The 24288-nt window shown below is 48.1% G+C and overlaps 2 protein-coding genes across 2 annotated transcripts in view; one reads left to right on the forward strand and one right to left on the reverse strand.

Moving 5' to 3' along the window:
• The first annotated feature begins 2438 nt into the window (after positions 1-2438).
• The window catches only part of CLIP4 (CAP-Gly domain containing linker protein family member 4), a 128810-nt gene continuing 106960 nt past the window's right edge, over positions 2439-24288 (forward strand). Inside the window, exon 1 of the mRNA XM_039460520.2 lies at positions 2439-2527. The gene's annotated coding sequence lies outside the window, so the exon portion shown is untranslated. The remainder of the gene's footprint in view (positions 2528-24288) is intronic.
• On the reverse strand, positions 2634-11858 carry PCARE (photoreceptor cilium actin regulator). The gene is made up of 2 exons (XM_003941521.4): positions 8111-11858; positions 2634-3021 (listed from the first exon to the last, which is right to left on the reverse strand). Exons 1-2 carry the CDS (start codon positions 11776-11778, stop codon positions 2823-2825), a joined length of 3867 nt encoding a protein of 1288 aa, XP_003941570.3. The 5' UTR covers positions 11779-11858; the 3' UTR covers positions 2634-2822.

Consider the following 24288-nt stretch of genomic DNA (forward strand, 5'->3'; position numbering starts at 1 on the left):
ACGTGTAATTTGAGCTAAGTCTGGTAGTTGGTATGGTAGCCAAAAACACATCTTTGACCCACCTACTCCTATGCTGGCTTGGCACTGCTTCGCCTTTGACCTCATTGACCCCCAGCCCCCAGCCCCTTGGCAACCCCTCCCTGTCTTCCCTGGAGTGGGGGAAGCTGACTTGGAATTCCAGTAGTCTTGGGTCACTGGGCAACACAATGGTGTCACGAACTCACTGTCCCTGCTGCCTAGGTCTGGTGGCAGCTGGGGGCTCTTATGACATCACATGTGGGGTCCTATGGCAGGAGCTTCACCCCATCCTGGCACATATTGGCACCAAGCAAATGTGGAGGTCTTCCAGAGGGACAAGGAGGCATCACGGGCATCTCCCCAGCTGATGGCAGGAATCCAGGTGCCCTGAACCCCTCATCTGCCACCTGCAACATGATGGGGGGCACTTCTTGCTGCTTACCAGCCTAGCCTGTTGAGGGGCAACCTCCAGTCCCAGCCTCCTGCCACACACACTCATGGAAAGCAGCAGTCATTCATTGTGGACCTTCCTGTGTGATCTCCGTGACACTGACCCCTTCTGTGGTGGAGTCCTCTGCCTGGCTCCCTGCTTTCCCTACTAGCCTGCATGGCCACAGTGGCGGGCATTCGGCCACCCTTTCCACTTTCCACCCAGCCCTGGACTTCTAAGATGAGGCCCTTTGCAGAAGGAGGCCTGGGCTGGAGACTCAGCCTTGCTTCCCCTCACTGCTGGTCTGGCTCCACTTCATATCCTGGTTCCAGTAACTAAAATGTTTATGATTCCTGTGGTTACACCCCCTTATGGTACCCCAGTTTCACCCACTGTATCCCACTCCAGTCTCCCTGCAGCTGGGGAACAGCTTGGTTTCCTCGGAGCTCCAGGAATCCTGCCCCTAAATCCTAGTCCAGGCAGGGCCTGGTTTCTGAGCAGTCCCTCCTGAAGCCACTTACCGGTGAGCTGGACCTCTCAAAGGCTGCCCACATTGTGTGTCTCCTGCTTACTCAGCTCAGTGCCCAGCCTACCTAAGGCTCACCCCATGGTAACCCAATGGTTGGCCTGCCCAGTCGTTTAGGGAGAATGCCCAGATCTCTATCCAGCAAGATACCTGAACCTGGTTCATTCTCATGTGCTTATCTCAGCCCCTGCCCTGCCGGGGTGGCTGGACTTCCCAGCATTGCCTGCAGCCCAGGCAGCTCTCAAGTGTCCACCCAGAGGTGGGTGTGGCTTGGCTCTAGCATCGGCCAGCCCGGGCACTGCCTGAGCACTGCTCTGAGATGAGGGTGGCAACAGGAGCACACGTGAGCAGATAGCTGGGTATGTGTGTTTTCAGCAGAGGGATGGGCTGTGGCCCCTCTTGGTAGTTTAATCAGCTGTTCTTTGAGTGCCTTTGAATAATAACTGGACAAGTCGAGGTGGGATTCATTTACTCAGAGTCAGCCTCTCTCTGGGGGAGGTCGCTGTAGTCCCTAGGGACTCAGTTTAATGAGTTTTGAGCCCACAATCTATTTCAGCAAGAATGGGTTTGAGGTCTATAATTTCCCCAAACTTAAAACAATCAGCTTTGCAGCAGATCTGGAAGATCGTCCCTTAGCTGTACCCCGGTGGGTAAGAATCCTTGTCTTTTGCCAACCCACGGAGTGGGCATTGAATCACTCAATTACTGCAAAATCTTTTCTAAATAGAACGCATACCACAGCCTCCAGTGGAAACATTCCAAGATCTGCCGCAAATATCTAGCTCATTGGCAGAAGCAGGTTTTTGGCATGAACAACTGTTTTTCACTTTGATTTTGACTCCAGCAGAAGTTCTGCGAGATGACCTGGGAAGAAAGTTGGCCAAGAAGCCTCCGAGGGGGGATTGGCATGTGAGTGTATATGCCTTACCTACGCTGTCTTCTGAGCTCCAGCATGCAAGGCATGTGGAGAATGGGGTGCTGTTTGGGAGGCTTGGTTCACCCTACTCAGTCGAGAAGCATGTAATACATAGGGCAGTGAGAACATTTGCAACGCACTTAGGCCGAGAGTCAGTGTGGCTGGTATTGTGAGCTGTCAGCTTTAAGTTTACGACATTGAAACTCAGCTTGGGAAGGAGGAGAAGACAGAGGGCGGGTGGGGCTGTGTTTTAATCCCAGCTCACTCAGCCTTTTCATTTTGGGAGCCATGCACGTCCAAACAAAGCTCTCAGCGGAGACTTCAATGCGGTGCCACTACTTAACCTTACAACAAAGAAGCTTTCCGATCATTTGTGCAGCCATGTCTGCTTTAGGCAGGTGGAGTGACACCCTACCTATGGGCCATGGGACGTAATAAAAAGAGCGGAGAGATTCTAGCACCAGACTCATCTGTGCAAAATTTCACTCTATTCTCTTCTTAGCTCTATGACCTTCAGCATGACACTTGAGAGGGGCCTCCTCTCCACACCTTCGGTTTTCATATGCACGAAACTAGAGAAGGCTGTCTGCTTCATTCCCTGTTGTGAGGCTTCAGTGATCTCCTGGAACGAACCCAGGTAAAACCCCATCAAGCAGGCAACAAATTAAGGCCAGCACTTGAAGGATTAAATACTGTCATTGTGGGGTCTAACGTTCTGGTGAACCTTTGAACCCCAAGGCAGAGCAGGATCTGGGACTGAAACCGGTGACTTTAAAATTCAGCACAGCCGCTGGGCAGCGGATCTTCCAAGCCTTTCCAGGAAGCCTCAATAGGAGTTTGGTTTGCCCACCATCTCTGGGTCAGGCTGGACACTTGGCTGTTACACGTGGCCTTCTGGGCTGACTGCATGAGTGTGGCCCCTCGTCAGCCTGTCAGGACACCTCCTCCTGTTGGGGCTGTGCCTCTGGTTGCAATTTGTCCTGGACATGGCCGGCGCGGGGCTCCGGTTGCAGCCCGTGGCCCAGCACACAGAACTCCGGGGGAGATGCCTGCCTGCCGCTGCCCTGTGATTCAGGGGCGCAGGGGCTGCTCCCTGGTTCTGCATCCTTCTTAGGGCTCTCCCCACTGCTGCTGTTGCTGCTGCGAGAGAAAGGACAAGGGCAGGTCAGACACTCGTCCTCTGCGGCTCTTTCCCACCCCATCCCCTTCCTCCGTTCTCCCTTTCTGTCCCTCCCCAGCTCTCTCCCACAGGCCTGTTCACCCTGGAGGCCAGGCCTCTGACGTCTGTACCAGGCTTGCCGGGCGGGTGCCGCCGTTGCCATGTGTCTGCAGGGGCGGGTGCTGCGGGCGCTCGGGTGACAGGCTGAGTCCTGTTCTTTCCCCTGAAGCCCTGGATCCTGCTGCTCTGAACAAAGCAACCCTCTCAGAAGCTCTGGGAGCGGGCCTTTGTTTTGTTTTTGTTTTTAAAGCACTTTGTTTAATAAGGGCTAAGCTTAGCCAGTTGAATCAAAGAACAACAACAACAACAACAACAAGGAAAAAAACCAGCTTCTCGCAGCTGCCACCCTCTCCCTGAATAGAGAAAAATGCAAGCAGCTTGGCCCAGCCCAGGCCCCGAATTTGGCTAGAACAGAGCTTCCCAGCTGCGGCGCGACACAGCTAGGAGGGGCTTTGCATGGGGTGGGGACCCCCACAGGAGCCTCCGTGGGATTTGGCATGCGTGGGAGTGCAGAATGGAGGGTGGCCCCCAGCAGGGAGAAAGCTGCTGCTAGCAGGGGACCAGCCCAGGAAGCCACCCTGGCCGACTGCTAGCAAGACAGCCTGAGGCTCCCCGGGGGGGAAATTAGAGGCTAGCTGCCTGGGTTCAAGTCCTGACTCTCTGGCTTACTGGCTGTGTCCCCTGTGGCATGTTAGTTCATCCCTCTGCGTGTTAGTTTCCTTCCTTATAAAATGGAAGTAATAACAGTGCCCATCTCATCAGGCACTCATAGGTATCAATACTGGGTGAAGCATGGGTGACCTTTGGCATACTATTATGGTAATAGCATAAGTCCTCCATGGTGGGTGGCGATACTGTGGTGCCACACTGTTGAATGAATAGGAAGTCACACTAGGAAAGGGCTCTAGGGACCACACTATTATCCCACGGAGACTCTGGGGCCTTGGTCCGAGCTCTCAATCTGTCGCCTCAGGGCCAGGACAGGACCCTGGTTCCGCAAAGGCAAGAAGGCCCTTCTCTGCCCATGACCGCACATTCTTGCCTGATCTGTGAGCTTTGTTGTGCAGTGTGCTCAGCTCTGTGAGGTTAGACTTAAGTGGGATGCCAAACCAGTGGAGAATATGTTTGCATTTGGATCTGAACAAAATCGAGGTGGGTGGTGGGAGTCTCGGGTAAGTGAGGTGGGCGCGAAGACAGCACACAGCTATGATTGTCACACAGGAAGGAACCCAGCCCACTGTACCATGGAGACAGTCTTATCGGAGTTGGCCTCTGGCCCCATCACAGGTGCCTACAGGTGTTCAGGGCCCAGGGCCCACTGGGCAGCATGATCCAGGAGGCTGAGTAAAGGCAGCAGAGTGCACGTGCCTGGGCAGTCCGGTCAGGCAAGAACTGAAAGCATCGCATTGAGGGGCAAAAGTCTGGAGCCTTCTTGAATGCACACAGTGCCCCAACACCCTGAGACCTAGAGGCTGGCATCCCCGCTAGGGGATTTGGCACATAAAGAACAGTAGACGCTCAGTAATTGAGCTTCCTGGGTAAGCCTCCAAGGCCTGTTCCCAATCCCCAGGGCCCCGAGATCAGGAGATAGAAACATCATCCATTTTTCTACAAAGGGGGCTCCTGCCTAGCAGGGGGTGTCTGGAAGGGCAGGCTGGTTCAGTCTGCAGCCTGCCTCCACTGCAAGACATCGTGGCTGTGCCTGTGTCTCTGCATGTGCATGTCCCTGGCTGGGGGAACAGCCCGTTCTCAGTCTCTGGCTCTCTGGCACTGGCTTGTTGCATGATCTCGGGGGAAATCATGTGCCCAGTTCCTGGTGTTGTTTCCCCAGATGCAGGATGGCAGAAAAAAATGCTTGCCATCCACAGGGTGGCAAAGGCTTGGTGTGTTTACAGCAGGTGCATTTCTGCTCCCAGATGCCAGCTTTATGCCTGGAGGCAGGGTTGCTGGGGAAAGAGCTCTTTCCCATCATACGCTCACAGTGTGGAAAGGCTTAGAGCTGTGTGGTGTTGTAAGAGGCAGGGGAATGGTTGTGAGTTATTATATAAACTTCCACATGACCTTGGGGAGCCTCCTGTTTATGAACTCTCCTGTCTCTCTCTCTCTCTTTCTTTTTTTTTCTTGAGTTGGAGTCTTGTTCTGTCACTCAGGCTGGAGTGCAATGGTACAATCTTGGCTCACCATAACCGCCGCCTCCCAAGTTCAAGTGATTCTTGTGCCTCAGCCTCCTGAATAGCTGGGACTATAGGCATGCGCCACCATGCCTGGTTAATTTTTGTATTTTAGTAGAGATGGGGTTTCACCACATTGGCAAGGCTCCTCTCGAACTCCTGACCTCAGGTAATCAACCCACCTTGGCCTCCCAAAGTGCTGGGATTACAGGTGTGAGTCACTGTGCCTGGCTGTCCTTCATCTTTCAAGCCACTGACTCCTCCCCACCGCCTCTGCCCCAATTATTGAGATTCAGGACGTAAAACAACCTTTGGGCTGCCCTATTCTGAGAAGAAGCCTGGGAGAAGGGCATTATTTTCTTCTTGAACAATTTTATGTTACTTTATTATTGCTCCTGCTGTTTTAAAATGTTAGTGTTTTTAATTAATGTCATTTTATTGTGCCTGTTCTCTCAAGCTCTTCTCCTGAAGGGCACCGTTTTTGAAATCTAATAACTGAGTAAGTGGCTGGAGTGAGGAATAATGTATTAACATTTATAGAGCTTCTTGGATGAAAACCACTATACTGTAGGAAGCTCATTTTAGATTTAAGAAAAGAGCAATGTTACATTAAGATTCTTGCAAAAATAATCAATATTTCATTTCTTTCAAGTGGCTGGGGAAGTTTATCTAACTGTAATAGTGCACAACTTTCCCGAGATAATATCTTTATTTAAAATTGACTGCCGAGGACTTTGTAAAAAATTACCATTTGTGCCTGGACAGATCGTGAAGTCTGCAACACATATCACTGGCAGAAATTTAACTGCTGATTTGCACAGTTGTAGGCTCTCACAGATAGCAAGGATGGATGGTAGCTGAGCTTTGTCTGATCTGATATCAAGACACATTGATAAGAGTTCTTCTCTAATAGACCTCAGATATCTTTTTGTTTCACAGTTTGAGAAAAGGTACATTTCTCCATGTATTCTGTAAAATAACCACTGGAGCATCCGAGTTCTCGCAGCGCCCACGCGATGGCTGTACTTTGACTCGTGCCCCATTGCGGCTGCGTGTCTGGGACTGTTGGCACGGCTGGGCCAATGGTGAGAAAGGCACACTTGGAACTCAGCCTGCCCCGGGGGAGGTAGCAGCTCCCTCCCTGGATTCTGGTGCTCAGCACTCATGAAGACTCTTGTTCTCACTCTACAAACTTTTGAAGTTAGAGGAGAAGTGGAGCCAGGTCCTCAGGGACACAGGAAGCCACACATTTATATTCCATGCCTCCAGGCCTAGCCATTCTCAAAGTGTGGTCTGCGGACCGCTGGTTATTCCCGATACACTAATAGGTCAAAACTATTTTCATCATAATACTAAGATGTCACTTCTCCTTCTCACTCATTCTCTTGTGAATGTAGGGTAGAGATCCCAGAGGCTGCTACTGATCCCAGTCAGGCTACAGACTGACTGTGGAAGCAGAGCTGAGAATCCAGTTACCTCTTCATGTTAAGCCAGATGCTAAAGACATTTGGAAAATGTAAGACAGTGCTACTCCTTTCCCTAAATTTTTTTGTTGTAGAAAATACTCTTTTTGTAAAGACACATGCATGCGGATGTTCACTGCAGCACTGTTCACAATAACAAAGACACGGAATCAACCCAAATGCCCCATCAATGACAGATTGGATAAAGAAAATGTAATACATATGCACCATGGAGTACTATGCAGCCACGACAAAGAACAAGATCATGACTTTTGCAGGAACATGGGTGGAGTTAGGGGCCATTAATTATCCTTAGCAGGGGCCTCCGTGAGGGTGGAGGGTGGGAGGAGGAAGAGGAGCAGAAAAGAAAATGACTATTGGGTCATGATCACCTGGGTGAAGAAATAATCTGTACAATAAACCCCGGTGACACAAGTTTACCCATATAACAAACCTATGTATGTACCCATGAACCTAACATAAAAGTTTTAAAAAAAAGTAGACAAAAGAAAACAAAATATACACTTTTTCTAAGAGTATATGATTTGCGTTAACATGTAATGTTTCTTTAAAAAATAATAAATATTTTACGTATTTCTCAGTTTTAACTTCCACTACAGTACACATTGATAGGCACAGCCTCCACACACAAAGGCCCTTTTGGGCTCCTTAATAATTTTAAAGGGTTTAAAGGTGTGCTGGGACCAAATCGTTTGAGAACCTTCCAACTAGATGCTGGTTTCTTGCAGTGAGGCAGAAACAGGGAGCCCGAGGGCCAGCCGCAGGGGCAGGTCTTTTCATCTCAGTTTACCCCACTGTAAAACATGAGGTTTGTGGGACTAAACTAACTTGAATGTTTTGAACTTCATTATTTTATTTTTTGATATTTTATTTTTTACTTTAAGTTCTGGGATACATGTGCAGAACGTGCAGGTTTGTTACACAGGTATACATGTTTCCTGGTGGTTTGCTGCACCCATCAACCCATTGTCTAGGTCTGAAGCCCTGCATGCATTAGCTCTCTGTCCTAAGGCTCTCTCTCCCCTCGCCCCCCCACCCCTGGCAGGCCGGGGTGTGTGCCCTTCCTGTGTCCAGGTGTTCTCATTTGAATTTTACTTTTTAACACAGCAGGGCCTCTTTTCAATTAAAATCTTTCTCAGGAAGCTGGGATGTGTAACAGATTACAGTAAACTCAAGCTTGTAGAGTGGGGGAGCTGGAACTGCCCCCCTACACCTCTTTTTCCCAACTGCCTCTTCTCTTGGAGCGCAGTCTGCAAACTACTGACCCAGAAGATCCTGAGGCCCATTCGCTCCGTTCCTCTCTATTCCAAGCCGCTGAAGGGTGGTGAGCCCAGGACACTCCTTACCTGCTTTGGCCGAGCTGGGATTCACAGGAGGCACTGGTGGGGTCGGGAGGCTGCAGGCGGGCACCCGGCTGGCGGTCAGAAGCGGTCCTCCTGAAGAAAGGCAGAGGGTTGAGGGCACACAGAGCTGCTCTCCGCTGTGAGTCTGCTCTCAGCCAAGGCCCTGAGCTGCTCCTCCAGCACCCTGCTGCGTTCCCAAGAGGGCCCCCAGCCTCTGCCGGGGACAGTGGGTGGGCTGTTGAGAGTGGCGATTTAGCTTCAAACAGAGAGGAGGTGGCCGGGCAGAATATGGAATGTGTGTTCCCAGACACTTTGGTTATGACTGCTTGGCTGTCTTCAGAGTCTCTTGTTTCCTTGTGCCCCTGAGACAGGGACATTGGGGGTGATGGGGAGGGAACTGAGGAAGGGGCGCTTGCTTCTGGGCGCTGGGTTGGAGGGCTGGAGACCCTGCACTGAGCGGGTGGGCTCTCGGGGGGAGGGCTGGGCAGCTTGGGCTGGCACGGTGGGGACGTTCGCCGCTTCGTGGTTGGTGGGCTTAGCACCCTGGGGCTCACCAGTGGGCTGGGAGCTCCAGGGCTGAGTGGTGGGCTGGGGGGTGTCTGCATAGCAGAGGGGCCTGGCTGGGCAGGTCTGTAAGAGGAGGGCAGGCTCCGGCGCCTCTTCTCTGCCTGAGGCACGCAGTGTGTCCTCGTGGGAGAGGCCTTTCTGCCCACGGGGGGGCTTCTCTCTCGGCTCTGCCTCAGTCTGGCCAGGCTGGACTCTGAGGTCCTGTTCTGTCCGGATGGAGGGCTGCAGTGGTGCCAGGCAATTGCCTTCCGGGGCTGCCTGTAGAGGCTGGCGGCCTTCTCTATCTGACTCGAAGTCCCACCCTTCCCCTCTGGGCTGTGGCTGGTGGCTGGTGGGTGGCTCAGGTCCAGGGCTGGCTTCCTGGGCTGGCAGCTGCTCTTGCCACTCCCTGGCTCTGTGCTGCGAGGCTTGGTGGGGCTGGCGGTGCTCTTGCTGGGCAGCAAGTCCGGGGGGCTCACAGAGGCCCTCAGCTTTGGGGAAGCCCATGTTCTCCTGGTGGGGCCAGCCTCTCCCGGTTCCTGGGTTTCCTCGGGAGAGCTCTCTGTGGACTTGCTGCTTTCCTGGGACTCCAGAGAAGTAAATGATTTGTCCATCAGGACTTCTAAGGGCGGTGGAGGGAGGTGCTCAGGGTTCCCCTCCACTTCACAGCTGAGCTCCCCACTCTTGGCTGCCGCTGCTTTAGGCAGAGGCGGAAAGATAGGTGCTAAGGGCTTCCAGCCTATGCCCATTTTGAGAGATTCTCTGCCTGAGGCTGGAGAAATTTGGGGCTTCGGATACAAAGGGACAAGCCCCCTGGACATGGGAAATCTGGGGGGCATGATGCTATTCCTAAGGTAGGGACTTTCCTCAGAGTCCTTGGAGTCCCCCAGCGTCCTCAGACTCTCCGTGGGACTGAAAGTTTCAATGAGCTTCTTGACGGATGTTCTGGTGGGACAGGTCCTGACGTTCCAGTCCTTGGCCCCGGCAGCCTCACTGACCTCTCCTGATAGGGTGGCATCTGGAAGCTTCTCAGCTTTGCCCTGTTCACCCTCAGGATGAGGACTGCATTTCTGCAAGATGCTCTTGTCCTGACTAGGCAAAATGCTGAAGTTCTTGGTGAGGGATGCCTTGAGCCTGCTGGTGGTGTTGCTTGGACCGACCCTGCAGGCGCCATTGGGCCACCCGGCTGCTGCTCTGGGCTGTGGAATCTGCTCCTGGCTCTGCCCCTGCCCTTTAGTGCCCAGGGCATAAAATGCCTCCAGCTTCCGACTGAGGTCCCTCTGGACCCTTCGCAGCTCCTGAAGGGTGGGGTCCTCCACGTGACTCTGGAGACACGGCTCTGACCGGGACCTCCTCTGCCTCTCGGGGGCCCTCCTGCTGCCACTGACCGTGCTAGGTCTTGGGGGGACCGCTGTTCTCCCCTCCTCCTCCTCCGACCAGTCCTGGTGCCCAGAGGGCACAGGGACAAACTTGATCCTTTCGCTGATTGCTTTCTTCATCTTCAGAATCATTTCCTGGGCCTGGGGGCTCCTAAGCCTCCTGGAGTGGGACTGAAATGGGCTTTCCCGGTCAGCAGGTGAAGATCTCGGCCTCGAATCTGGAGCTTTTACCTGCCATGCACACACACTCATGCTGCTCATTTCTTCTTCCTCTTCCTCTGAGCTGCTGTCCTCGCTGTCACTGAGAGATGGAGCGTCCATCAGTCTGGAGGTTTTGGAAAGATGTGCTTCCACAGGGACCCCAATCCCAAATGAATCACTTGAGGTGCTTGTCCCCAGCTCCAAAGGCAGGGAGGTGATAGTTTCTGGGTTTGTGCTGGAGAGGCAGGGGCTCTTTGCTTCGTCCTGTGCTTGTGGCTGAACCTTTGCCACAGAAACCCCTGAGAACAGGCAGTCCTGGGGTCGGTCTGAACCCATACAGAATGAACTTTGTTGCCAGGTGTGTCCTGACCGCCCGGCCTCTGTGTGGGGCGAAGTCACTGACTTCCATTCTTCAGGATCTGGTGCAAGGTCCCAGCTGGTTTGCTTGCCCAGCTTGTCCCCTGACTGCACGGACTCACTGTCAGCACCAATGCCACTGTCCTCCGAGCATAAGGGGAGACCCTGCACTCCAGGGTCGCCACAGCCACTCGCCAGGCTCTCTAGCTGCCCCAGAGCCCTCAGGACGCGTTCATCCACATTCTTTTTTGTGCTCAGCTTATTTTCCAAGTGGGTTGCGGTGGAGTGGAGGTAGCTGCTGGAGCCCTCCAGGAAGCTGCTGGTGAGCGAGGCCACCGTGCCATTGAGCCCCTGCAGCTTGCTGACTGTGTACTGCAGCAGCTGTTGCAGGAGGTCTGGCTGCTCCTGAGGCTCCCTTTTCTTCAAAGGCCGAGCCAGATCCTCCCTAACTTCCTGCAGGAGCGCTTCTCCATCCTTGGAGATCTCCCTCAATAGCTGGCTGATCTCCTCAAAGCACAGCAGCAGGAAGCTGACCATGGGCTGCAGCAGCTCCCGGGTCTGGGTGGCCTGATGGATGATGTGCAGAATTGCTTCGTATTTGGAGAGGCTGGAGTGCAGATAGGCATAAGCATGTTGGTGGGCCTTTACCAGCGGCTCCGGGAAGTCCACTTTGCCTTCAGACCCATGAGCAGGGTGGATGGTTTGGCGGCAGTGACTCTGTGTGCTTGACATGTGGCATTTTGGTGTCCTTTTCCATTTGGAAGCATCTTGGGTACCACTTTCCTCACTCTCATCTCCAGAAAGTTCTGCCCCTTGAAATCCATGGGAACCCTGTGTCTTGAATGGAATGTCTTTAGCCATGTGGCTTTGGGATTTGTTGGGCTGGGATGAAAAGCTTTTGGTTCCTGGGATTAGTCCTTCCATATCTTTCCTTTTGCCTGAAGCAGGATCTCTCATGAGCTGACAAAGACCTTTAGCTGTGGTTTGGTTCCTCCTGGAACGTGGCTGCTCCTCTGCCAGGCCCTCCCCAGCGTCATAGCAGGTGGAGTTTTTAACCAGCAGAGGGATGGAACCTCTTTCACTGCCACCCGGACCTCCTGGCCGAATGGCTTTGGGTTTTTTCAAGAACTGAATGCCACTCTTTGCAACGCTGTTTACGATGTCACTGTGTGAAGGTGTACAGCCCATGATTTCAGCTTGTATTCATCTTCCACCCACAGCCTTCACAATTTTCCAAGAATCATCTTTGAAATAGACACAAAAGGCAATCTTACTCGTCCTTCCGGGCAATTTTCAGGCCAGAATCCTTTGAAGTCCAGGGTACAATATCCTAAACTTGGAACCAGCTTTCTGTATTTTCTTGGCCCAAACGTGAAGAGGGAGTGGTACCTGTCATCCTGTTGTTCTAAGTTTGGAATCCTCTGCTGTTAGTGAGCAGCGGGACAGTTCTGCAGGCCCCCAGTCTGGTGGATTACGGGCCTGTGTTCTGCTCCCATCCTGACAGATGTGGATGGCAAGTAGAGCTTAAGCCTATTAGGTTAATCATGCCCTAGCCAGTCAGCACTCACAGTGTGTTCTAATATAGAACTTCTCAGCATTTACTATCTTGGGAAGCGGATTATTTTTGCACGTGCTCATGCTTTTAATTCTGTTCAGACGCCTGCCATATGAAACCTAGAGAAATGAGCCATAATTGCAAAAGGCTCTGGAAGAGATGCATTTGTGGGAGAGAAGAGAGGGCTCGCTGATTACGGTCCCTGGAAGAGAAGTGACCTTCACGGTTTAATAAGGGCAAACCAGCCAAGTGTGCTTCAATCTGCTGTTATCAAGAAGACCCCAAAACATGTAATAGACAATAATTGAAGCAATGCATTGTTGTTTGTGTGGCTTACAAAAACCCCAGGACTCTAGTGATAGGGAAGCATCTCTAAATAAGATAGTGAGTGAAGAAGGCAAGGTTGCTTTCCTTTGCATTAGAAAATTGAGTTAGGGAGCAGGAAAGCCATCACCCCAATTTGGATGGGGACGGCAGGAAAAGTCACTGCCATGTAAAGCTCAAGGCTGGTCGCTACGCTCAAGAAGGCAGTGCTTTCATGGGAAGAGTTTTTTTTTTTGTTTTTTTTTGTTTTTTGTTTGTTTGTTTTAATAATTATACAACTCACCATCCTGTGGAATCAGCGGGAGCCCTGAGCTTGTTTTCCTGCAACTAGACCGTCTCATCGGGGAGATGGGAGACAGTGACAGATCATCAGGCAGGAGATGCTCGTAGGAGCACGCAGCCTAGCTCCCTGGCAGGCAGAGTTCACAACAGGCCTTGAGCTCCTATGAGAACCCAGTGCCTCCTCTGACTGGACAGGAGACGGAGCTCAGAAGGGAATGTCCGCCTGCCGAGTGGTATTCCATTGTCTCTGCCAGCCACAATTCTTTCCTTCGCTCTATTCTTTTGATGAACATTGTGGGGGAAAAAAAAGTCTAGCTCTTGGTGTGCCTTTTTTTTTTTTTTTTTGAAAAAGAATAAAGAAGAGGAAGAAAGAGAAAGAGGAAGAGGGAGAGAGGATGGGGGTATTGCTTTATTGCCCAGGCTAGAATGCAATCTAAATATGGGTATGCCTATAATTGTCCTTAATAACAGAGATATAAAAGAAAATGAGGGAAGAGAAGAACAAACAAGGAGCCAACCAACATTTCGTTTAAACTTCTAAGTTGATATGATGTGGTACTGATCTAAGTATTCCTGTATTGGGTGCGTGTATATTTAGGATCTTTAGCTCTTCTTGTTGTTGCATTGATCCTTTTATCATTATATAATGTCCTTCTTTGCTTCTTTTGATCTTTGTTGCTTAATTGTAACTTCTACTTTTTATTTATTTATTTTAGCTCTCTGTTTGGTTGGTAAATCCTTCTCCATCCCTTGTTTTGAGTCTTTGTGTATCCTTGAATGTGAGATGGGTCTGGATGCAGCATACTGATGGGTTTTAGTTTTTTATTCAAATTGCCTGTCTATCTTTGGATTGAGGGATTTAGTCAATTTAAATTTAGAATTAATAATATATGTGAGTTTAATACTGCCATTTAATATTAGCTGACTATTTTGCCCATTAGTTGATGTAAATTCTTCATTATATTGATGCTCTTTTTGGTATTTTTTTTAGAAAGGCTGATACTGTTTGTTCCTTTCTATGTGTAGTGGTTCTTTCAGAAGCTCTTGTAAAGCAGGCCTGGTGGTGATGAAATCTCTGAGTGCTTGCTTATTCACAAAAAAACTTTATTTTTCCTTCACTTGTGAAGCTTAGTTTGGCTGGATGTGAAATTCTGGGTTGAAAGTTCTTTTCTATAAGGATATTGAATATTGGTCCCCACTCTCTTCTGGCTTGTAGGGTTTCTGCTGAGAGATCTGCTGTAAGTCTGATAGGCTTCCCTTTGTGGGTAACCTGACCTTTCTCTCTGGCTGCCCTTAGTATTTTCTCCTTCATTTCAACCCTGGTGAATCTGACGATTATGTGCCTTGGAGTTGCTCTTCTTGAGGAATATCTTTGTGGTGTTCTCTGTATTACCTGGAGTTGAATATTATCCTGCCTTACTAGGTTGGGAAAATTTTCCTGAATAATGTCCTGAAGCGTATTTTCCAGCTTGAATTCATTCTCTTCGTCACATTCAGGTACACCTATCAAGCGTAGATTAGGTCTTTTCACATAGTCCCATATTTCTTGGAGACTTTGCTCGTTCCTTTTTATCCTTTTTTCTCTAATCTTATCTTCTTGTTTTATTTCATTTAGTTGGTCTTCGACCTCTGATATCCTTTCTTCTGCTTGATCAATTCGGCTGTTAAAACTTGTGCATACTTCACGTAGTTCTCGTATTGTGTTTTTCAGCTCCATCAATTCACTTATACTCCTCTCTAAATTGTGTATTCTTGTTAACATTTCATCAAATCTTTTTTCAAAGTTCTTAGTTTCTTTAGATTGGTTTAAAACAAGTTCTTTTAATTCACAGAAGTTTCTCATTATCCACATTTTGAAGCCTGCTTCTGTAATTGGAACACACTCGTTCTCCATCAAGCCTTGTTCCGTTGCTGATGAGGAACTGTGATCCGCTGCTGAGGGAGAGGCGTTCTGATCTTGGGTATTCTCAGCCTTTTTTGGCTGTTTTCTTCCCTTCGTTGTAGATTTATCCATCTGTGGTCTTTATATTTACCGTCTTTGTAATTGGTTTTCTGAGTGGACGTCTGACTTACTGATTCTCAGCGCCGAAATCTGAGCAACCCACTGCGCCGACTAAATCAGCGGCGTTAAGATTGATGGTGCTTTTTGATTCTGCACCAAGAACCGACGCTCCGAGGCGCCGGCAAAACCGCCTCGCTGGTCACAAGAGTCGCGCTGGCAACCCGTGGGGCTCCTCCGCTGGGAATCTCCTGGTGCGTGAGCAACAAGAATTCATGTGAAGGTGTGGCGTCCTCTCGTTCTTTGTGCTTTCACTGGGAGCTACATTCCCGAGCTGCTAGTGATCAGCCATCTTGGATCTCTCCCCCGGGAAGAGGTTTTTATGCAACTTTCTTCCTAGGAAAACAAGCTAAAATTGGGGAGTGGAGAGCCATTTTGTTATTAGGAGAGGAACTCTAGGGGAAGCCCATCTCTCTGCTCAAGCTGAGCATGGGGATCCTGCCTGTGGCTAAGGGTAGCAGCTGCCTATTTAAAAACTCCTTGTCGGCTGGGCGCGGTGGCTCACGCCTGTAATCCCAGCATTTTGGGAGGCCGAGGCGGGTGGATCACGAGGTCAAGAGATCGAGCCCATCCTGGTCAACATGGTGAAACCCCGTCTCTACTAAAAATACAAAAAATTAGCTGGGCATGGTGGCGCGTGCCTGTAATCCCAGCTACACAGGAGGCTGAGGCAGGAGAATTGCCTGAACCCAGGAGGCAGAGGTTGCAGTGAGCCGAGATTGCGCCATTGCACTCCAGCCTGGGTAACAAGAGCAAAACTCCTTCTCAAAAAAACCAAAACAAAACAAAACTCCTTTTCAACTTTATTTGCTGTCAGTAAAGTCTAGAACAAGGGTTTGGCCTAGAAAGACTGGAGTTTGAATCCTGACTCTTTCTCCTGTTAGTTGGGGGAACTTCTGAAAGTTTTTTTTTTTTTTTTTCTTTAAACTTCCCTGAGGCAGAGCTCATCTTTGAAATGAGGATCATGGCACTTGCTTCACAGAGCTATTGTGGTGATTAAGTCAATTAATACTTGGTGAGTGCCTGACCCAGTGCTTGACCCAAGGTAGCTACTTAAAAACATGCAGTTTCAGCCAGGTGCAGTGACTCATGCTTGTAAATCTCAGCACTTCGGAAAGTTGAGGCAGGCTGATCATTTGTGCTCAGGAGTTCGAGACCAGCCTGGGCAACATGGTGAGCCTTTGTCTCTGCTAAAAATATAAACCTTAGCTGGGGATATTGGCACACACCTGTAATCCCAGCTACTCAGGAGGCTGAGATGGGAGAATCACCTGAGCCCAGGAAGTTGAGGCTGCAGTGAGCTGTAATAGAGCCACTGGAAGCCAGCCTGGACTTTGGAAGTGAGACCCTGTCTTAAAAAAAAAGGAGTTTCTTACTCCTTTCCTTCTGGAAGCTAGGGTGCTTATTAACAATGAAAGTCATAAGAATTTCATTGGTTTGCATTGCTTTGTTCCTGAGTGGTCTGGAAATAATTGCCTATGATGTGCTTAGAGCCCTCTGAATTTGGTGCTCTTTTTGCACCCCACCCCACCACCTCCACCCTGTGCTCAGTCCACCACTGCCTCAGGATTTTTCTAAGGCCTCATTGTATAATCTCTCTGCTCGCAAACACAATGATCCCCATTGTCTGCAGGAGGAAGAGGGGCTTTTATTTAACCATTTCCTATTTTGGGGCATCTAGGTTGTTGCCAATTTTGAAAATTTCCAAATAGGAAAACATTGCATTGAGCATCTCTGAGCGTCCCCCTGAAGTTGCTGAGATTGGAGTTGCTATTCTGGCTTTCCAGTCTTCCTTTCTTCCTCCTTAACTCCGTTACAACCAACGAACGCATCACCGTGGGTATCAGGATGTCTCGGAACAGGCAGGACTTAGAGCTGCCTCCTGTGAAGGCTGCAGACTGGCCACTGGGGCTGTGTGCAGCCTGCTGCCTATCACAGCCTGATGCCCCAGAGTACATCATTAATAAACTTCCCTGATCTGTTTATTTGAAGCTGAACTCAGGGGAAACACAAAGCCGAATCAGTGCCTGCAGGCGAGCCGCGTTAGGCATCAAAACATTGCTTCATTTGTCACAGCTCTGGGCTGGTCCGGTAAACAAGGGTGCCACGTGGGAACGCTTCCTTTCCCCTTCAGGTCTTCCATTTGAACAGAGTGAAAACCTCATCTGGAGAACGTTTTATGTAAATTCTTCTCCTTTTGGGATTTGGGCCCCTGCTTGACTCATCTTTGTGAAAAACTTTGATCTAAGTGGCTAAAATTATTTCCAAACCAATGATCAAAATCAAAGTGTTTGCCTGGAGGATTTGCTGTCAGATAGCTCTGTACCTTGCACATGAGTTTCCTTGACTATTCCAAATAATTCAGGAAGCTCTTTATTCATTGTCATTTATTTTTCATTAAGACCAACTTTTGTTCTTCTTTCTTTTTAAACTGGAGTTGCTTTAAATAATAATTTAATAAAAGAATTATTTTGAGTGGGCATATTAAAAGAGTACAACTATTTTGGAAAACTGATACTTAAAAATATTCTCTGTGACCCGTCAATTCCACTCCTAAGAATTTACCCAAGAATATTGAACGTAAAGGTCTGCAAAGAGACTGGTGTAAGAAATTTACGTTTCTACTCATAATAACCTTGAATTGGAAACAACTCAAATGTTTATCAACAGGGAAATAGATAAATTTGACATAATTGTACAATGGAATACTACCTAGCAATGAAAGGAACAAATTAATGAACCATGTAACAACAGGATAGATTTTAAAATCATTATGATGAGTGAAAGAAACTAGATGTTAAAGAGTACAGGTTGAAACATTCTATTTATATGGAGTTTGGGAACAGGCAAGTAATCCATAGTTATATTAAATAGTTAGAAAAGTGGAGATTGGCGGGGCACGGTGGCTCACACCTGTAATCCCAGCCCTTTGGGAGCCCGAGGTGGGTGAACCACAAGGTCAGGAGTTCGAGACCAGCCTGGCCAACATGGTGAAACCCTGTCTCTGCTAAAAATACAAAAAATTAGTGGAGTGTGGTGGTGCTTGCCTGTAATACCAGCTACTCAGCAGGCTGAGGCTGGAGAATCACTTGAACCTGGGAACCTGGGAGGTGGAGATTGCAGTGGGCTGAGATCATGCCATTGCCCTCCAGCCTAGGTGACAAGAACAAGACTCTGTCTCAAAAAAAAAAAAAAAAAAAAAAGAAAAAAAGAAAAAGCAAAGTGGTGATCCCTGGGAAGAGCTCTCAGCTGGTTGTGGACATGAAGGAACTTCTTGGAAATGTTTCACATTTTAACGTAGGTGGTAGTTATATGGGTATATACTATATAGGCAAAAATTCTTTGAGTTTCACAATGAAGTTGTACACTTTATGTATGTTGCACTTGCACACACACACACACAGACACACACCCCTCTCTAACTAAAATGCAGTATTGTATGCTTTGTTTTGTGTGTAAGAGGGTCCTAGCTCTAAAGCTGTTGGTCTTGGCAAAGGGTCCCTCTATTAATTGTCTGTTTTTATATAACAAACTACTCCAAAAATTAGTAGCTTAAGATAACAAACATTATCTCACAGTTTGTGTGGGTCAGGAATTTGAGGGCAACTCAAAAGGATCTCTCATGAGTTTGCAGTCAAGATGTCAGCCAGGATTGCAGTCATCTGAAGGCTTGACTGAGGTTGGATGATTCTCTTCAAGATAGTTCATCTACGTGGCTGTGATCTCTCACTCACATGAAGGCCTCAGTTCCCTGTCTGTTTGTGGGGGGCCTCAGTTACATGTCATAACCCCTCTATGGGACTGCTTGAGTGTTTTTACAACAGAGCAGCTGGCTTCCCCTAGAGCAAGTCCTAATCTCAAAAGTCACCTTCACTTCTTCTATATGCCATTCTTTAGAAGCCAGTCACTATGTAGAGTCTATATTCAAGAAAAGAAAAATTAGGTCCACCTTCAAAACGTCACTTGAAATAAAAAAAGATCAGGTCATATCACAGCTCAAACCATGGCATCTAAAATATCACTATGTATACTAAACATTAGTTTGTAAGGTACTAGTCTTTCCTCTTTAGCATGTTAAATAAATTCCATGCCATTTTGTTTGATGTGGCCCTGAACTAATTGATCAGCAAAAGATGGTTCTAGTGTGACATCCATTTTGAACCAAGACTGAAAGTCATTGAAACAATCTGAGGAATGTTTTACCTCTCAAATTCTATCAGCTTCACCAATGGGCTCTCCTGGACCTCAAAAGCTAAGAAAAATTTTCCACTAGTCAAGGCCTACTTAGGACATACCTGGTCCTCCGTATCTGAAGGGATGCTTTTTGCAACACAGTTCCCTGGTCTAGACGTGAGATGAGCAGGTAACCGAGAGATAAGCAGGCAACTATTGTGGTGAGCTGGCAGGGAAAGGTCATGTTTGTGTTCCAAGCACTTCATTAGGCACTCACTTTACATTGGTCTTTTCAGAAGCTGGCCTTCCTTGCTTTGCTTTGGAGGATCATTAACCATCATTTAAAAAAATCAGTCTGGCTACTGTTATATACCTTAGAGCAGGCATCCCCAAACTACGGTCCGCGGGCCGCATGCGGCCCCCTGAGGCCATTTATCCGGCCTCCCGCCACACTTCAGGAAGGGGCACCTCTTTCACTGGTGTTCAGTGAGAGGAGCACAGTATGTGGCGGCCCTCCAACGGTCTGAGGGACAGTGAACTGGCCCCCTGTGTAAAAAGTTCGGGGACACCTGCCTTAGAGCAATCCATCCAGAGATGCTCGTGTGATATGTAATTCTATCAGAAACCAACATGTGACCTCCAGGTGTCTGCCCTAAGTAGCTTCTGATTTGGTGATCATAGTAGAAACACATGCCTGTTTCTCTTGGATCTTAGTGTGCACAGCGTCTGATCTGAATCAGTCATCACGCAGGCATGTTGTGCCTTTGGAGGTTGACTGCTTAACCCTTTAGGGTGCCTCTAAGGATTCTCCAAAGCAAATTTTATGTACACTAGTTAATGTATCTGTAGAATCAAAGTATCCTAAATGTACCACAAGCTTGAAAAACATTTATCTAGTTTTTTTGTATGATAATAAGAGAAAGTGTTTTATTGAAATAGATTCAATTCTTACGTATAAATTAGGGTTTTTTTTTTTTTTTTAAAGTGTAGGCTAACTTCTGTAACTAACAATCCCCAACTTTCAGTGACTTAGCACAGTAAGAGTTATTACTGTTCACACAATGCCAGTGTAGACGTTGGGACATTCTCTTAAAGAGTCCTCCTCCACATGGTGACTCAGGGATTTAAGCCCTTCCATCTTGCAACATCGACATCTTCAATACGTGACTTGGGAAGAAAGGGAAGAGAGTATGGGGAAGATAGGCCAGATCCTTGACTGTCTTTGCCCAGAGTTGACATCCATCATTTCTGCTTACATTCTGATTGCCAGGACTTATCACATGGGCCCACTTAGGTGCAAAAAGGACTGGGGAATGTAGTCAAGAAGAAAGCTGTTTACCAGCAACATTTCTATACCACGGAAGAAGAGTCCCAATTTGAGGGAGGGGGGGCAAATAGTCTCCTAAACTATATGTGTGTTTCCAGATGAGGAAACTGAGGCTGAAAAAGTTCACATAATTTTCTCAAGTCATATAACTGGCATGTAGCTGATCTGGGATTTGAACCCTGGTCTCTCTGATTCCTAAGTCTGTGTTATTCCTACTACATTTTAAAAATGAGATATCTATATTTCAATCTTTACTTGGGCTTGAAAGTTCAACCATACTGAACTTTTCAGATTCTGAAAATCTTACCAGACTCTGGCCTTGACAGAAGGAAGGCTGCAAGAGTCTATGGTGGCTGGGCACGGTGGCACACGCATGTAATCCCAGCACTTTGGGAGGCTGAGGCAGGTGGATCATGAGGTCAAGAGATTGAGACCATCTTGTCCAAGATGGTGAAAGCCTGTCTCTACCAAAAATACAAAAATTATCTGGGCATGGTGTCACACTCCTGTAGTTCCAGCTACTTGGGAGGCTGAGGCAGGAGAATCATTTGAACCCGGGAGGCAGAGGTTGCAGTGAGCCAAGATTACACCACTGCGCTCCAGTCTGGGCGACAGAGTGAGACTCCATCTCAAAAAGAAAAAAACAAAAAAGTCTATGACAACCAACCTCAGATTTGCTTTACAGCCCAAAGAAGTCCTCCAGGTTGTCTTCCGAACCTTCTTTGTCCCTGACCAGTCACTTTGGATTGATGGCTTTGCTGGATGGTCACTGTTTTTTAAACTTTGTTCCTGGATGGGGACTTTCAGATAACCTCAGCTCCGGGTTGTAGTTCCCAGAAGGAGTCCCATGCTCAGCCACCTCTGACCTCAGCCCAATCTCCTGGTCTCTGGCCCTCAGCCAGCCCACCTCCCAGCAAAGTTCTGGGATTACAGGCATGAGCCACCATGCCTTGCCACCATGCCAGAGAGGTGGTGTGGCTGGGGCCAGGGAATTAGATTTGTAAAGTGGCTTCCTACTAACTGCTGATTAAATTCTCTATTACAATAAAACAATTTCTATTCCCAGATATATTTTAAAGTAAGAAATGTTGATTTTTTGCAAAAATGTTTATGTTTCATTGAAATATTTGAATTTTACAAGCATTATCATTTTTAGTTTGGCTTGTTCCAGTCTTTTACTTGTGTATGTACCACGTAGTTGCTAATCATAATGTACATATCATTGCATTATTCTTGTTCATTTAACACATCACAAACATTTTCCATGTTAAATTGTTTCATAGCACTTAAGAAAAAGAGCACGACATGTACAATCAAGGCAACGATCTCTCACTTTAGCAAAAAGATTAACAGCAAAGCGTTTATAGGTGTCAATTGAAGTGCAGCATGTGAATTTGCTATCTTTTCTTCCCCATGCAGATATTTCTCAGGGAGAAGTCATTCACAGAATTTCATATGGACATCACCATATATACCTACCCTGTGGCAACAGTGGATGCCTGGGACTACAGGCATGTGCCACTATGCCTGGCTACTTTTTATTTTTATTTTTGGTAGAAATGGGGTCTTTCCATGTTGTCCAGGCTGGTCTCAAACTCCTGGGTGCATGTAATCTTCCTGCCTGAATCTTCCAAAGTGCTGGAATTACAGGAATAAGCTACTACACCAGGCCCTCCACTTTTACGTGTTTCATATTTTGGGCTTTCCTGTAAAATATCTTCCGAGAGATGTGGCAGGAATCTATCAGGGCCTACTCTGGGCTTTCACAATCCCTGTGGCTGTTAATAGATGACTCCCAAGGTCCCTCTGCCACTAACATTCATGTAGTTAAAAATGTACTTCTGCAATAGTTTGGCCTTTCAGAGCAGCAGTGTAAAAATGTGGTGTCCTAAGGTCTGACTGCCATCTCTACCTTGCTAGTGATTATTAGAGGAACCCAAATCTCAAACCCTGTAACAATCGTAGAATTATTTTTTTCTTCCACTTATAGGTACAGATTTATTGATCTGGTTTCAAATAAAATAATATAGATGCTAATCATGGAAACAATCCCTTTGCACTCTTCCAATTTTCTTAATGCAGCTTAATGCAGTTTTTCATAACATTTTTAAAATTTAAAAACATGTTTACTATCTTTCCTCAATGTAAATATCATTCATGCACATCGGAAAGTCAGAACATTTTTTTAAAAAGTAAAATGTGAATAATCTCATTGACTCAGAGTTGATGATGATGTTGATGTTCACATTTATACATGTAGCCCATTGCTGCATGATGAGCAGGCTGTGAAATCGAATACCCACAAATGGAATTTAGCGTTATTAGGCAAGATCCCACATTAGGAGGAAAAGAAAGGTTAAATTCAGCTGAGTTTTCCTGGGAGCTGGTTGCTGAGGTGGTTGTAAGGAAGACTCTGGCCTGAAAAGCTCAAGTCCACAGGTTGAATGGGGGCCCTTTCTTTCTTCATTCCTGCCTTTCCTTCTGCTCCCCAAGCCTGTGAAACATCCTCAGATCTTTGGCTTTGTCTCCTAGGTTTGAGTCTCTCCAACTGTAACAGAGAATTGTCCCTGTCCTCTGAAACTCAGCTCTGATGTGAAGACAAGATAGCTCAGGGAAAGAAATGCTGGGCTTTGAGTCAGAACACAGCACAGAAGGAAGGAATTAATTGAGAATTCTTCCCAAACTGTAAGATCACTGCTCGGCCATGTTATCAGAAGAACCTTCAGGAAAACTATGTCAATGTCCTTATGAACTGTGGAATGGTTTGCTAATTCCCTGTAGGGAAATAACAGCAGATTTGAATTTCTTGACTTTTGACTGGTTGCTTGTTTGTGTATTTACTTTCACATGTATGCACTGTCACGGGATCCTTAGGGTGTCACTTTGCCAGCTGGAAACCTCTGTGGCTAGCAGTGCCTCTGCTTGGGTTTCGCCCATGCCTGCCAGGCTTCTTCTGTTCACTCAGCCTGACAGGCTGCACTTGGCTCCTCCTTCCAGCCTGGATCCCACACCTGCAAGGGTGTGTGAGCGAGTGAGTGTGGGGTCTGGCCTCAGCGCACAGCTAGGTGTGCTGGCTGTGGTGGGGTATGCAGTAGACACCAGCACAGATGAGGCTGCAGCTGGACCAGACTTACTGCAAGCAGTTTCTGCTGTGGGCACCAGCATGTGTACAAGGGGAATGCAATAGCACCAGAAAGCTCGGGGACTCCAGGAACCACAGAGCCCCAAAGAGGGAGTTATCCCATGTCACAGCCATGGCTCGGGGATCCCTGAGGTCTGGGCCCAGAAGGGCTGTGGCTCTTTTCTTCTCCTCATCACCCACACTGTGGCGAGTGGGGGACATGTTTCAGGCCTGTTTGTATTACAGGTCTGTCAGTCCCACCATTCAATGGGTCCTGAGTTCTTGTCCCATGTCCAGGAAGAATGAGGTGCATGGACAACTGAAGAGTGAGCAAGATGGAGAAGGGCTTCACTGAGTGACAGAACAGCTCTAAGGAGACCCAAAGTGAGTAACTCCTTTCCACAGGCAGGTGGTCCGGATGAGTGGATGAGCTGTCAGTGGAGAGGAGACCCGTAGTGGGCAGCCCCTTTTCACAGGTAGGTCATCCTGACAAGTATGCAGGTGTGGCTGAATCCACGGTTTTTATGGGCTCAGAAGGGAGGAACTGCGTGCTGATTGGTCCATGGGTGGCCATGGGCACACCTGGAAAAAAGCACCGTAAGTTCTCACTCTGGGTCACGGACTCCACTCGGAACTGGCAGGCTCGTCCCCGGGCTTCAGGCTGTCCCCGGTTTGAAGGTGGGGCTTCACTGGGGACCCACCCCTTCCCTCCTAGGAACCTGTCTGCCTCCTGCCACCATCAGCATGCTGTCCCTGGCGCCCAGGCTGTTCACACCAAAGGGCACCAGCAGGACTGCACCGAGCCTCCCCCAGCTCTCCTGGCCTCCTTTCCTGAGCTTGCTCGTGCTCAAAGTTTC

This window comes from Saimiri boliviensis, chromosome 1, assembly GCF_048565385.1.
Source record: "Saimiri boliviensis isolate mSaiBol1 chromosome 1, mSaiBol1.pri, whole genome shotgun sequence".
NCBI lineage: Eukaryota > Metazoa > Chordata > Mammalia > Primates > Cebidae > Saimiri > Saimiri boliviensis.

Excerpts from the sequence above, each read along its gene's own strand:
- PCARE (XM_003941521.4), bottom strand. The coding sequence starts at position 11,778 with ATGGGCTGTACACCTTCACACAGTGACATCGTAAACAGCGTTGCAAAG. Across the intron at positions 3,022-8,110 it reads TCCCAGCTCGGCCAAAGCAG|CAGCAGTGGGGAGAGCCCTA; the intron begins GTAAGGAGTGTC and ends CAGCAGCAACAG.